The 15,284-nt window shown below is 52.3% G+C and overlaps 1 protein-coding gene across 3 annotated transcripts in view; it reads left to right on the top strand.

Annotated features, from left to right (window-relative positions):
* The window catches only part of GSG1L (GSG1 like), a 181,580-nt gene that overhangs the window by 106,664 nt on the left and 59,632 nt on the right, over window positions 1-15,284 (top strand). For all 3 annotated transcript variants that reach the window (XM_070411636.1, XM_070411637.1, XM_070411638.1), the window contains one exon: window positions 590-742. In XM_070411636.1, coding sequence (XP_070267737.1) covers window positions 590-742 — 153 coding nt within the window. The remainder of the gene's footprint in view (window positions 1-589; window positions 743-15,284) is intronic.

Below are 15,284 nucleotides of genomic sequence, written 5' to 3'. Positions count from 1 at the left end.
TTGGTGCTGCGGGAGCAGCAGTGGTGGTTTAGAGAAAACAGTGGAGGACTGTGCAGGGCAGATGAAAATGAAGGTGCCCCTCGAGGGCAGGCGCGATGTGTGCATGCGTTGGGATGCTCGTAGCTGCAGATAAGAGAACGTCACACTGACCGGCTGAACCACAGGGAAGCCCCAGGGCTGGTGGCTGCCGGTCCAGGGAGGTCACCTTTCTGTCGCTCTGCTCTGTGACACAGTGTCGGCTTCATCCCGCCCCGCCTGGCTGAGGATGGCTCCTGCGGCCGTCATCCAACAGGTGGGCATAGCCACAGGATAGAAGCTCCCACTCCCCTCTGAATGGGCCCCCTTATCGGTCACATGCCACCTGCACAAGTACCGCCACCCAGAGTGCCACGGGCCGACCAGCGTGGGCTCGGGTCCTGAGCCAGTCTGCGAGGAGGATGTGTGGCCATGGCGGTCTTACCCTAGGCAGGACAGCCTCCAGCTGAGGTCTGTTCCAAACAGCCCGATGCCCTGACCGAGGGCGCGGGTGGGTGCGCACGCAGCGGCTGCCCTGCCGCCCTCCTCTGACGGCCTCTGCTCTGTCGCGCAGGGGTCCTGTGGCTGTCGGTGGTCTCCGAGGTGCTCTACATCCTCCTGCTGGTGGTCGGCTTCAGCCTCATGTGTCTCGAGCTCTTCCACTCCAGCAGCGTCATCGACGGGCTCAAGCTCAATGCCTTCGCGGCCGTGTTCACGGTGCTCTCAGGTAAGGGGCGGCCCGGGCGGGAGCAAGGGCACCGCCGTGTGCTCGGAGCGGGGCACGGTGGGCACTGAGCCGCCCTCGGGCCCAGTCCTGGCTGTCTGTCCGATGACCTTGGGCCAATCACTCCTCTTCTCTGAGCGTCAGTGTTGCCATTTGACAATGGGACTGTTGGCTCACTTCTCCGCTCATGCAGCACGTGTTCATCGAGTGTCTGTCATGTGCCAGGCGCCGTGCCAGTAGCACTGGCTTAGAGCAGCGACCAGAAACAGCCATCCCGGGGCTCCTGAGGAGCTTGAGAAGAATTCAGGAGCTGAACATCCCAAGCTTGCGATGGGGGGTTGCGGGGGCGGGGAGGGGAGGGGTGTGTGGCACGAGGGAGAGGAAGGTGCTTGTGAGAATGGGCGGCGGTGGTGATGTTCTCAGGGGTATAAAGGGATTCTGCTTGGCATGGTGGGTCCTCATCTGCTTTAGTGTTTCCCCTTTGAGACAGCCACATGGCCATGCCAGCAGGAAGCTGGGTCAGCAAACTCAGCCAGAAGCTCAGACGCGAGTGTGGGGTGGGCAGAGATCGCGGCAAATGCCGCAGAGCCGAGGATTTCAAGGGTTTCAGGAAGAAGGGGGGGGGGGGGTCAGTGGCATCCTATAACTCCGGGAGGTGGAGATGGAGGACTCCACGCAAAAGCCATGGATTAGGCGGCCGGGTGCCTGGAGTTATTTCCACAGCTCAGGTCACCAGGGGTTAAGCGGGAGGTGCGGGAGGGGATGAGGGAGCCGGTGAGCTATAACTCAGGCGCCTGACCGACAGTGGCGGCCTGGCGGTGAGACGGCTGTGCCTGAAGCACCCAGTGTAAATGGAATGCCTGTCTGTCTAATCCTGTTCTTCACGCCCCGGACAAATCCTCTGTCTGATGAGACCGGAACGCTGCGCCTTTGGTAGGGACATAACCGCCCCCTATTTGAGGTGTGTACGTAACAGAGGGAGCCCTCAAAGAAAAGAGCTGAATTCAAGAAATTGTAGCAGGTTCCGTAGATCACAACGTGTGGGGCCTGTCCTTCCCAGGTGTGGGAAATGTAGCCATATAGCAAAGGGGGCGGGGAGAAGAGAAGAGGAAAGAAAAAGTAGTATGTCCCTCATGGCAGAGTGTCGATTTGGCTCATACTCACCTCACTCCAGCTATCCTGGACGGAGGGCCTAATGATTCTTTTCTTTTTTCATCTTTTATTCATTTACTCAACTGACATTCATTGAAGGCCTGCTGGGCACCAGGCACTGTACTAGGCTTGGGGGGGGCGGGGGCAAAGGAAAAACAAACATCTCGATCCTTGGCCTCCTGGAGTTTGCATCTGGGAGGGAGACTCAGCCCTCCATGAGCGTAGCGCGGGGGGCTGACCTCCGTGTACCAGCAGGTGAGTCCTGCGGGAGCAGCACCCGCGTCGGCCCGGGGTGGGAATGGGTAGGGCGGGAAGGCACCATCTGAGCTGAGACTTGGAAAAAATGTGTTTGCTTCATGGGCAACTTGGGGAGAGTATTCCAGGTGGAGGGACCAGCATGGACCAAGGCCTCAGGAGGTGGCATGTCCTGGAAACGTCCCTAGTTCAGAATGGCCGGAGGGCAGAGATGGGGGTAGGAGTGTTGTTGGAGGCGAGATCGCGGGGCTGGGTGAGGGTCTTGATGCTCCTTTTCTTTGCCTCCACTAACCACCACGAATCCCCTTTGTTATCCCAAGCATCCGGCCTCCCCCGAAACCAGCTCACTCCCCTCACAGCACGAAAGCTGGCGTAGGCCCAAGGCAGCCCTCCAGTTCCCCACGCAGGCCTCTGGGGGTGGGGTAAGGGTGGGGCTTCCCCTACCTCGAAGGGCTTATCACAGTTTTCACCCAGTTACAACTAATGAAGTTGAAGCCGTGCTCAAAACTCCCAACAAGCAAGCCCTGGACCAGATGGCCTCACAGGTAATTTCACCAAACACTCAAGAACGAGCACCTGTCCCCTGAAACCATTCCAAAGCATCCGGGAGGCGGGAAGGCTCCCAAGCTCATTGTACCAGCCCAGAATCATCCTAATTTACAAACCAGATAAAGACACCACAAAGAGAGAAAGTTATAGGCCAATGTCCCCGATGAACATGGATGCTAAGCTCCTCACAAAATATTAGCAAACCAGATCCAACAATACATCAAAAAGGTCATACACCATGGCCAAGTGTGATTTATACCCGGGATGCAAGGCTGGTACGATAGCCACAAGCAATTAATGTGATACATCACATAAACAAAATGTGGGATAGAAACCTCATGATGATATCAATAGGTGCAGAAAAGCATTTGATAACATCCAGCACCCATCTACATATATAAAAGCTTAAGCAACCATGTCGACCAGAATGACTGGTCGACCAGTCGCTATGACACGCACTGACCACCAGGGGAAGACACTCAATTAATTCAGGAGCTGCCCCCTGGTGGTCAGTGCACTCCCACAGCCAACCTCCCGTGGCCCTTCCCCCCAACTCCGCTGGCCGGCCCAATCGCCCTAATCAGGACTGGGGGAGATGCCACAATGGGCCCAATCGCTGGCCAGGCCGAGGGACCCCACCCATGCACAAGTTCGTGCACTGGGCCTCTAATTTATGATAAAAATTCAGCAAAGTGGGACTAGAAGGGACATACCTCAATATATTAAAGGCCATATATGACAAATCCATAGTTAACATCATACTCAGGGGCAAAAACTAAAAGCCTTTCCCATAAGATCTGGAACAAGATACAGATGTCTGCTTTCACACTCTTATTCAACATAGCACCGGAAGTCCTAGCCACAATAATCAGTCAAGAAGAAGAAATAAAAAGCAACCAAATAGGAAAGGAAGAAGTAAAACTGTCACTATTCTAAGATAAAAAGATGCTGTATATATAGAGAACCATAAATATTCCACCAAAAGACAACTAGAAGTGATAAATGGATTAGGGAAAGTAGTAGGATAAAAAATAAATACAGTGGGGCCTTGACTTACGAGTTTAATTCGTTCCGAGACCGAGCTCGTTAAGGAGCTCATTAAGGAGCTCGTTAACTCAAATTACTCTATCAACTCAATGCAAAAAATCTGCCGAGAGACAGCTGGTATCTCAAAAAACTCGTTAGTCAGACACTCGTAAATCAAGGCCCCACTGTATCCAGAAATCAGTTGCTTTTTAAATTTTGTTAATCCTAACCTGAGGATATCTTTCCCATTGATTTTTAGAGAGTGGAAGGGAGGCAGGGAAGGGGAGAGAGAAAAAGAAGAGAGAGAGAGAGAGAGAGAGAGAGAGAGAGAGAGAGATGTGAGAGAAACACATCGATTGGTTGCCTCCCACACTCGTCCCTGACTGGGGCCAGGGATGAACATTCAACCCAGGAACATGCCCTTGACCAAGAATCGAACCTGAAACCCTTCAGTTCTCTAACCACTTAGCAATACTGGCCAGGATTCAGTTGCATTTTTATACACCAATAATGAGCTATCAGAAAGAGAAACTAAGAAAATAATTGCATTTACAATTGACAAAAAAAGGGAACAATCCAGGAATAAATTTAACCAAGGATGTAAAAGACCTGTACTCTGAAAATTATAAGACACTAAGAAAAAATTGAAGAAAATACAAATAAGTGGAAGCATATACAATGCTCATGGATAGGAAGAATTAACATCATTAAAATGTCCCTACTATCCAAAGCAATTTATGGATTCAATGCAATTCCTATCAAGATACTAATAGTGTGCCCTGGCCAATTTGGCTCAGTGGATAGAGTGACGGCCTGTGAACTGAAGAATCCCGGGTTCGATTCTGATCAAGGGCACATGCCCAGGTTGTAGGCTTGATCCCCAATAGGGGGCATGCAGGAGGCAGCCGATTGATGGTTCCTTCTCATCATTGATGTTTCTGTCTCTCTCTCCCTCTCCCTTCCTCTCTGGAAAAAAAAAGATACCAATGGCGTATTTCACAGAACTAGAACAAATATTCCAAAAGTGGATATGGAACCACAAAAGACCCCCAATAGCCACAACAATCTTGAGAAAGAAGAACAAAGTTGGAGAACTCACCCTACCTGATATCAAGTTGTACTATACATGTCCACAGTAATCAAAACAACATGGTACTGGCATAAAACTAAACATACAAATCATTGGAACAAAATAGAGAGCCCAGAAATAAACCCACACCTTTATGGTCAATTAATACTTGACAAAGGAGGTAAAAATATAAATGGAGTAAAGATAGTCTATTCAATAAATGGTGTTAGGAAAATGGACAAATAGGTGGAAAAAAAATGAAACTAGACCACCTTCTTACACCACACACAAGAATAACTCAACATGGATTAAAACTTAAATATTAAGAGTCGAAACCATGAAAATCCTAGAAGAAAAACAAAAACAAAACCCCTAGAAGAAAACATAGGCAGTACAATCTTGGTCATTTCTCGTTCTCGAGGCAATATTTTTTTCTGATATATCACCTCAGGCAAGGGAAACAAAAGAAAAAATAAAGAAATGGGACTACATCAAACGAAAATGTTTTTGCACCGCAAAGGAAACCGCCTACAAAATGAAAAAAGAACCCACTGAATGGGAGAACATTTTCACCAATGACACATTTGGTAAGGGGTTAATATCCAGTATTTATAAAGAACTTACACACTCAACTCCAAAAAAAACCCCAAAGAATTCAATTTAAAAATGGGCATAGGACCTGAATAGACACTTCTCCAAAGAGGACATATATGAAAAAATGCTCAATGTCACTAATCATCAGAGAAATGCAAATTAAAACCACAATAAGATATCACCTCACACCTGTCAGAATGGCTACCATCAACAAATCAACAAACAACAAAGTGCTGGCGAGGATGCAGAGAAAAAGGAACACTCGTGCACTGCTGGTGGGAATGCAGACTGGTGCAGCCACTGTGGTGAACAGTATGGAGTTTCTTCAAAAAGTTAAAAATGGAACTGCTTTATGACCCAGTGATTCCACTTCTGGGAATATATCTGAAGAAACCCAAAACACTAATTTGAAGAATATGTACACCTCTGTGTTCATTGCAGCATTTTTTGCAACAGCCAAGATTTGGAAGCAGCCCAAGTGCCCTTCAGTAGGTAAAGGGCACCTAAAAACACGGTGGTACATTTACACAGCAGAATACTACTCAGCCATAAAAAAGAAGGAAATCTTACATTTTTTCGACAGCATGGATGGACCTGGAGAGTATTATGCTAAGTGAAATAACCCAGTCAGAAAAAGACAAGTACCATGTGATTTCACTTATGTGTGGAAGTTAATGAATAAAATAAATTAACAAACAAGATAGAAACAGACTCATAGATATAGAGGATAGACTGACACTGTTCGAGGGGCGGGGGTGGGTAGAAAGGGTGAAAGGATTAAGTAAAGAAAAAAAAAAGGAAAGAAAAGTTTTCACCGCTCCCAAGAAAGCCGGGTTCCTTCTAATGGGGAGTCCCCCTGCTGAAGAAAATAAGATGGTCTCTGTGGTTTCAGACAGACATAAAAGGCAGGGCCGGGAGGTTAATTGACTTGCCCAAGGTCACGCAGCTGGTCACTTGTGGAGCTGGGATTACTGGTAAACCTGACTGCTGCTGGCTTCAGAGCCCCAGGTCCTTTCACAGGCTGAGCTGCAGGAGGGACTGGTGGGAGGGAGAAGACTTTACATCCTCGGGACACAGGCACTGAGGAGTCTGTAGCAGCCAGACGATGTAATAGACTGAAGTGGCAGGTGGCGGAGAGAAGGAAGTGTGTATTTGCGCCTGGAGAAGACAAACCTGAGAGAAGCAGGACAGGGAGAGAGCCAAGCCTCCGACCCGCCTGGCACAGGGACTGGGGAGCTGGCCCTTAGCAGCCCTTGAGAACAGGGCCACGGCGAGGGGCTTGGAGGAGGTGGCTGGACTTCAGGTTTGCTCCCATGGGAGGGGAAGGAGTGCGCGAGCCCTTCGATGGAGTTCATGTGGGGACCAGCTCACACTGAGGGGTCCTCAGCCCAAGGTCAATGCCTTTTAGGGTAGAGGAGAAAGCAGACACAGGGCAGCCCCTACCCGAACCAATTATTATAACTAACTAGAGGCCTGGTGCACGAATTCATGCACGAGTGGGGTCCAGCCAGCCCTGCCCCGGATTGGGGTGGGGGTGGGGGGGCACTGATCAGGGGGCCAGCATGGAGAGGGGCCTCTGCGGTTGGCCAGTTGGCCCTGCCCCCTGGTGGAACTCCTGGTCAAACTCCCGGTCGAGGGGACAATTTGCATATTAGCCTTTTATTATATAGGATTATTATAATGAACCATTGATTATGTTCATCATAATAACCACCTTTGATGGAGGTGCCGTTGTGCGCAGACACTGGGCTACCTGCCTCGTCTGTGAACACCCTGTGAGGGAAGGACTAACGGCCATTCTGCAGCTGTGACTCCTTCAGTCACGAAGCCGGGGATTGTTCCCGCCAGAGCCGCCACCTAAAGGGCTTTGCCCAGGCTGGCGGGGGACTGCTGCTGTAAGTGTTGTTTTTCTTCCTCGCTGGCCTGCTGTCAGCTGAGGCCAGGTCATGGCGCAGGGGCCAGTCCTGTCCCGTAGGCCTGGGCCCAGGGTCCGGACTCATCAGCCAGCAGGCTCCCTCCCCGACGCCATGCTCCGCAGAAGGCGGCTGTGCAGAGCAGGGTGGCCCGAGGGCCAGAGGTGAGGCTGAGATGGTCGGCCCACTGGGCCAGACCCCAGAGGCCACAGGACTCAGGGACCTACCAAATGCGTACATTTTGACTGCTTTTAAAACCAGAAGACCAATATGAATAGAATAATAGTGAAGACTGGGTTGTATTTGTCTTTATGCCACTGTAGTCATCAAATGTAACTTAATATTCCTGCGTGGGGGAGCAGGCCATGTGTGCCGTCGTGTGGCTGCACAGAGCCCCGGCTTTCCCCTCTGGACCGTGTGACACCCTCCCAGCCCAGCACGCCCCCGTCCCTGCTGTGCCTTCCGCAGAGGCGGTCCCTGTCCCTGGAGACCAGGGTCTCACAGCCCGAGGAACTGTGGTGGCGGCTGGAAGGGGTCTGCTCTTCCCCAGTTCCTCCAAAAGAGGAGGCTGATCTACTTACGGGAAACAAAGAGAGGCGATTTGGAGACCTCCACGTGCGTTTTCCAGGGAATGATTGGACCATGTGGAGGTAACAAGAAAAGGAAGTTTTGTGGTAAGAAAAAAAACGAGCCAGGACAGGTAGCTCTTTGGGATCCAGGAAGCTAGATTCATGTCATCTCAGCATATTTGGTTTCATAATGAAACATATATTTAACTGCACAGCACATCATTATTAATCTTGAAATTAATCTCTTAACCTTCAACCCAAATAATTCAACATTATTTTGCTATTCTGTATATGTCATGTGTGATTTGAAATTTTTTGGTCATAATTTCCCTTTTAAAAATGCAGAATAATCTAGTGCTGACCAGTATAGTTCAGTCCCTTGCACCCAAAGGTTGCCAGTTTGATTCCCGGTCAGGGCACGTGCCTGGGTTGCAGGCTCAATCCCAGGTAGGGGGCGTGCAGGAGCTGATTGACGTTCCACTCTCACATCCATGCTTCTCTCTCTCTGTCCCTCTCCCTTCCTTTGTCTTTAAAAGTCAATAAAGCCCTAGGTAGTTTGGCTCAGTGGATAGAGCGCTGGCCTGGGGACTGATGGGTCCCGAGTTTGATTTCGGTCAAGGCCACATGCCTGGTTTGTGGGATCCCCAGTAGGGGGCGTGTAGGAGGCAGCTAATCAATGATTCTCTCTAATCATTGATGTTTCTATCTCTCTCTCCTCCCTTCCTCTCTGAAATCAATAAAAATATATTTTAAAAAATTATTAAAAGTCAATAAAATATATTTCAAAATGCAGAATAGTCTAAACTTGAAAGGTAATTGAACGTAGTGTGACGGCAATGTGAATGTTTTGCTGCTTTCATAACAACAAATGCAGGGAGGGGTAGTGGATATTTCAAACAGGAATTAAGTTAGAATCGTGTGTCTTTCTTTGAGAGAGGCCTAATCTTACAATTTTAGAATGACTTCAGAGAATTTTCACGGAGAAACATTAGAAACACTTAAATAATTGTGGGAGCCATTTGTAGAGTGAGGTGTAAGTTGAAGAGCAAGTCTGTGAGGGGGCCACCACCACTGAGTTTTGGACAGAGGTTTGGGGACCTGCAGGCCTGGTGTCCGAGCATGCAAATCCCACTGAGCTGCACACAGCAGTGGGGCAACCCGAGTCCTCAGGAACCAAATTGCGAGGCGGGCGAAGTGCTGCTCCCCTGGGCCGGTCTCCCGCCCCAGGAACCATGGAGTGTGTGCGTTTCCAGAAGGCACGCTTGCCGAGCCCCCTGCCTCCCGCCTGGTCTGACTCTGCTGCCATGAGTGGCTGTGAGCTGGGAGCCACGCGGTACGGCTTCTCATTGGCTGTCATAGCAGCTTCCCCAAGTCACAGCTTCCTGCGGCCTTAAATCCCTCCCCCGCCCACCCTTCACTTAACTCCGTGGCTTTTTCTTGGCACTTACTCTTGGTGTGGCGATTGGTAAGTTGGTGCTGTAAACTGCCACATCGTATTACAGGATCAGTTTCCTGAGATCCTCATCCCACGGGCCACCCGGCCGCCTTGAGCCTGTCCTGAAAGAACCCTGCCCAGAGCCCCTCTGCTCAGTCCTCTTGCCCTGGCCAGACTGGTTCTCTGGCCCATATCTTAAATAGCACGTACTTTTGTGTCTAAAAGTTCGAAGATCTAAGTCAGAGGGATGAACATTTCAGTATGAAAGATCCTTTTGACTGCGGGTGACAAGAACCCAGTCAGATCAGCTGAAGGAAAAAGAGATGGCGGTTCGTGTAACTGAAAAGTACAGGGTTATAGGCTCCAGGCATGGCTGCATGCAGGTGATCACGTCATCAGTAGTCTGTCTGTATCTCCAAACTTCGCCTTCGTCTGTGTTGGCACCCTTCTCAGCCAGGCCCGTCCGTGTGGACAGAGGACGGTCGCAAGCAGCTCCGGGCTTCCGTATGATTCCAGAGGTAGCGAGAGCTCTTGTGAAACTCCAAGGAGGACTGTGATCCGACCAGCCAGGTTCATAGGCTCATGTCTGAGCCAATCACCAGGCCCGAGGATAAAATGCCCGGTTAGCCACGCCTGGGTCTCTGGGCACCCCGTGGTGTGGACTTAGCCATGGGCCAAACAGGACTATGATGCAATGGTGGGCAGGGGGTTGCCCACAGGAGCTGGCTGGCTGCAAACCCCAATGGCTTGTCACCTTGGGAGGTTTGTAGGAGCTCAGCCCCAGGAGTGGCAGAAGCCTTCACCTGGAACCCTCCACAGCAGACCCTAAGGCAGCAGTTCTCAACCTGTGGGTCGCGACCCCTTTGGCGGTCGAACGACCCTTTCACAGGGGTCGCCTAAGACCATCCTGCATATCAGATATTTACATGACGATTCATAACAGTAGCAACATGACAGTTATGAAGTAGCAACGAAAATAATTTTATGGTTGGGTCACAACATGAGGAACTGTATTTAAAGGGCCAGAAGGTTGAGAACCACTGCCCTAAGGGGAAGATGTGGGTGCAAATAGCTTATGTGGGAAGTGACCCCAGGAAGTAGGGTGGGAGAACAGGGAAATAAGACAGGATGGGGAGGGCCACGAGGGGGAGTGTTGGTGAGCAGGTGGCCCTGAGGGCAGTGGGGTTCCGTCCTGCTCGGACCCTCGGGAGACTGTAGAGCACCCGCAGAACTGTCTCCTGCAAGGGAGGTTTATTCACCTGCTCCTGCCTGAACAGTTAGGGTCACTCCTGAGACAGGAACCCCCCAGAGTTTCTCGCCTTCTCCCCTAAGAAAGCAAGTGTTTGAGAAAGGGAGCTGCCACATACAGGGAACTGCCTCGCCAACGCCGCGGGGACCTCTGGCTCGGGCTGGGCCGAGGGAATACAGGGGGGAGAGGGGGGCTGACAGCAGCTGCCACAGGAAGTCAAGTCAGGCCAGGGGTGCACTGACACCCAGGGGTGCACTGCAGTGTGGTTCCTACTTGGCTCAGGTGGCATCAGGGGACACAGGACTTCGACCGCAGGGGCCTTGCGAGGTTGCACCCGTCCACACACTAGTTCAGGCCACACCACAGCCCTCTGGGACGCAGGCTGCCTTCTGGGCGCGGGGCCTCTGTCTAATCCTTCAGACAGGGCACCGTCAGAGGTTCTTCCTGAGCCTTTCATTTCTTAAAAATAACCAAATTAAAATGACCAAGATCTTAAAAAGTCATGTTTTGGGGTGGCCAGCTCTGCTCCCCCTCATCTTGAAGTCGGTGTGCATCCAGTGCACAGCTCTGTGTGTGACGTGCCGACCCCTCGACGTGTAACCATACACAGAAGTCTTCTCTCACTCAGCCTAGTTTGACCACTTTATGGATTTTTAATGGCCTGGTTTTGTCATTTCAGGTTGGTATTTATCAAATGTTCCACTTGTAAAGTCCAACTCTCCTCCATGACTACAAAACGTGACCTGGGCCTTGCTCTTCACCTGCCTCCCCTACAGCCCAGCCCTCCTCGCTGGTCCTCACACCTGGTTCCTGCCGGAGCCTGGGCTCTGTCTGCCACCGCCTTCCCCACGCCCCTTGCTCATTCCGATTCATTGAGGCCTCCGCTCAAAGGCCATCTCCTCCGAGGGCTTCCCTGCTCCCCAGGAATGCACCCCCTCTTCCCCCTGCCCCAGCCCCATTCCCTCCTGCTCTGTTTTGCTGACGCACTTGCTGTTCTCTGAGCAGCTCGGGAACTGTGGCGGGCACTCAGTAACTACGCATTTGTGGAGGGGATAGAACTCACACACTAACTTGCTGCGTTGTCTGCCGCCCCTCCCCTCCCCGCTAGACCAGGTTTTATCAGCCTTGGCGCCGCATTCAGGCCAGATCCCTGTGTGCTGGGGACGAGGGCCTGTCCAGGGCCTGTCCTGGGCATGTGGGATGCTCAGCCGCATCCTCGGCCTCTGCCCCGGTGCCAGCAGCACCCGGTCTCAAGTCCTGACAGCAGGATTGGCTCCAGGCATCGCCAGCTGTGCCTCCGGAGGCAGGGTCACACCTGGTTCTGCCACTGCCCTGGAGAGTGGGCTCCGGGAGGGCAGGGACCCGCTGCTCTTCGTGGCTGTGTCCCCAGGCCCCGCCCAGGCCCGGCCTCAGCACACGCTCACCAGACCCCCGGAGCCATGCACTGCGGAGGGGGCTGCACACCCAGGGGCTGTAGGGATTTGAGCTTTTGGGTTTTCCAGTGGATTTTGGCACCAGACAGACAGGATGAACCCCAGCTGGGCCACATGGAAACTGTGGCCTGGACGTGCCTTACGCTCTCTGTGTCCCCACCTGCCCGTGCTGGCTCGGTAAGTGAGGTTGGGCTCTGCGGACAACAGTGATGCTGCACACGCAGGGACCGGTGTGGGGCTCCCCACTTAGGGCTAGGTGACCCCGAGTCCTGCTTTGCAGGGACAGTCCCAGCCCCATATCCACGGTGCCCTCTTCACTCTCAGAGGCTCTGGGTCAGATGCTAAGCTATCGTTCACCCCACTTATGGCACTTTGCACGCGTGTGGCTCCATGATCCATCCTTAGTGTTGTCTTAAGAGCCCATGTCTTCCCCTCATCATGCTGAGGGTAGAAATCGCCACCCGCCCAGCACAACCCTCTCGGCGACAGTCCTTCCAGTCACTCCTTCCCCCCTGTGCCCAGTCCTCACCCTATTTCCCCTCAGCTTCTCTCCACTGGCTGGAACCGCGGGCCTTTTTATATTTTAATATTTTTGATTTGGCCTCGATGACTTAATCTCTGGGCTTGGGTTTCCTTGTGATTGTCCTGGGTGGGAGCAGGCAGTGGAGGCCAGGCTGGGTTTGGACAGTTTTGGGGGTGAGGGGTGTAAGTGTTCATATCACCCCGGGGCTGATGGACTCAGCATGGAATTTAGCCTGAAAGGATGGGGGAGAGTGGGAGAGCCCTTGCCCTGGGCATGGACGGAGCAGGATGACAAGTGCAGGGAGGCTGGAGGCCATGCAGTGTGCCTTCCTCATTCATTTTCCCTCCCCCTCCCTCCCTCCCCCTTCCCTCTCTCCCTTCCTCTCTCCCTTCTTCCCTCCTCTCGCCCTCCCCCCTTCCCTCTCTCCCTACCTCTCTCCCTTCTCCCCTCCTTCCTCCCTCACCCCTCCTTCCCTCATCCCCTCCCTCTCCCTATGTATGTGTCTCCCCCCCCCCCCGCCCCCCCCCCCGATCCTACTGGTCTGTTCATCACCTTCCTCTCTGGGAGCAAAACAGTAGTAAAGACACCAACTCTTACTGCGCCCTCACTGTGTGCCTGACCCACAATCTAAGTCCTTCCTAGGAGTAACACCCTCTCCAATCCTAGACCCTTGGGGACCCTCCGCTGTAGATAACATCTGGAACCAGGTGTGTGTGTGTGTGTGCGTTCTCAGTGAAGCACAGTGATAGAACTCTGAGGATAGCAATACCCATCAAGGCTTCACTCATTCATCAACCGATTTATTGAGCTCTTATGTACACGACGTTGTTCTGAGCAGGGTCAGCAAACTCCTTCTGTGGACCGGCCAGAGAGCAGATATTTCAGGCTTTGTAGGCCCTGAGTCTCCATGACCATCACGCAGCTCTTCTGTTGACAGCAACCACAGATAAGATGAAAATGATGAGCATGGTCATGTTCCAATAAAACTTTAAGAATGGTGGTTCTTCAAAAAATTAGAACTAGAACTATCATAGGATCCAGCAATCCCACTTCTGCATATTTATCTGAAGGAATAAAATCACCATCTACACTCCCACCTTCATGGCAGCATTAGTTACAACAGCCAAACATGGAACCAGCCTAAGGGTCCGGACGGATGAATGGATAAAGAACCGTGGCATATAAACGCCATGGAACGCTATTCAGCCATGAAACGGAAGGATGTTTTGCCATTTGTGACAACAGGGAGGGGCCCTGAGGGCATTATTCTAATGAGAAGACAAGTACTTTAACCTGCATGTGGAATATAACCCCCTCCCCCCCAAACGACCCCAACCAAACGGATAGATGTTGAGGGCAGGTTGGTGGCAGCCAGAGGGAGGCAGGCGAGTCGGTGAAGGTGGTCCAGAGGCACATGCTCCAGGGATAAGATCAGTGAGTCCGGGATGTCCTGCACAGCACGTGACTGTAGCTGACAACACCGGACTGCAGAGTCCAGAGTGGCTACGAGGGTAGATCGTAAAAGTCCTCATCTCAAGAGAAAAATGTAACTGTGAGGGGATGGCTGTGAACTAAACGCACCATGGTGATTGCTTTGCAACATCCACAAATATCAAATCGCCCAGGGTCCGGAGCGTGCAGGTGAATTGGCATTTCCTGCAGCTGTGGTGTGAGCTGTGGCTTGGGCTGTGGTATGAGCTGTGGCGTGGGCTGTGGTGTGGGCTGTGGTGTGAGCTGTGGCTTGGGCTGTGGTGTGAGCTGTGGCTTGGGCTGTGGTGTGAACTGTGGCATGGGCTGTGGTGTGGGCTGTGGTGTGAGCTGTGGCATGGGCTGTGGTGTGAGCTGTGGTGTGAGCTGTGCCTTGAGCTGGGGTTTTGGGGAGAGACGTGACTGAGAGGCAGCCATGCGGAGCAGGTCCGACTTCTCCTGGAGGCAGTAGGGAGCCAGTGATGGCTGCAGATTGGGGCACAAGATGGCCTTTCAGAAGGTCCTGCTCTGCCCTCCACCAGCTGGACAGCCTCCTCTCTCTGACTCTCAGGCGGGCAGCCAAGATGTGCTGTCTGGATAGTTTTTCAACCTCTTTTCATTATGGCTCCACTTTTAACACTTTTTTTTTTCTAATTGCCCCTCCCCTGAGATTGTAATGCCACAGACATACCCTATATTTGCGTACGCACATGGCACACATCCGTGCTTTCCACATACAGAGTTGGATTTTTTTGCATGTCCTTTCAGGTCGGGCACGTTCATGCAGAGCTGCTTCAGAGTGCGGGAAGCCATGGGCCTGGGCACTCGGCTGGAATCTGCCCTCCTCTCTGACCGACGGTGGCTGTGGTCTTTGCTGACTTGCTTAGTTTTTCTGTGCAATTGAACTTGCCTTCATGGCGCAGTGCAGATGCACAGTGCCCGTGCTGGGCCCGGGGCACAGAGCTGAGCACACACTGTGGGTGCCCGCAGAGCTGAGCGCACACTGTGGGTGCACCCATAGCTGAGCGCACACTGTGGGTGCCCACATAGCTGAGCGCACACTGTGGGTGCCCACAGAGCAGAATCCACACTGTGGGTGCCCACATAGCTGAGCGCACACTGTGGGTGCACCCATAGCTGAGCGCACACTGTGGGTGCCCACATAGCTGAGAGCACACTGTGGGTGCCCGCAGAGCAGAATCCACACTGTGGGTGCCCACATAGCTGAGCGCACACTGTGGGTGCACCCATAGCTGAGCGCACACTGTGGGTGCACCCATAGCTGAGCGCACACTGTGGGTGCCCACATAG

The sequence above is a fragment of the Myotis yumanensis genome, unplaced genomic scaffold (genome assembly GCF_028538775.1).
Source record: "Myotis yumanensis isolate MYYU_CA2020_CCGP unplaced genomic scaffold, mMyoYum1.0.hap1 SCAF_4, whole genome shotgun sequence".
Classification (NCBI taxonomy): domain Eukaryota; kingdom Metazoa; phylum Chordata; class Mammalia; order Chiroptera; family Vespertilionidae; genus Myotis; species Myotis yumanensis.
The sequence above is the reverse complement of the archived record's forward strand: the minus strand, read 5'-3'. Positions and strand labels throughout refer to the sequence as shown.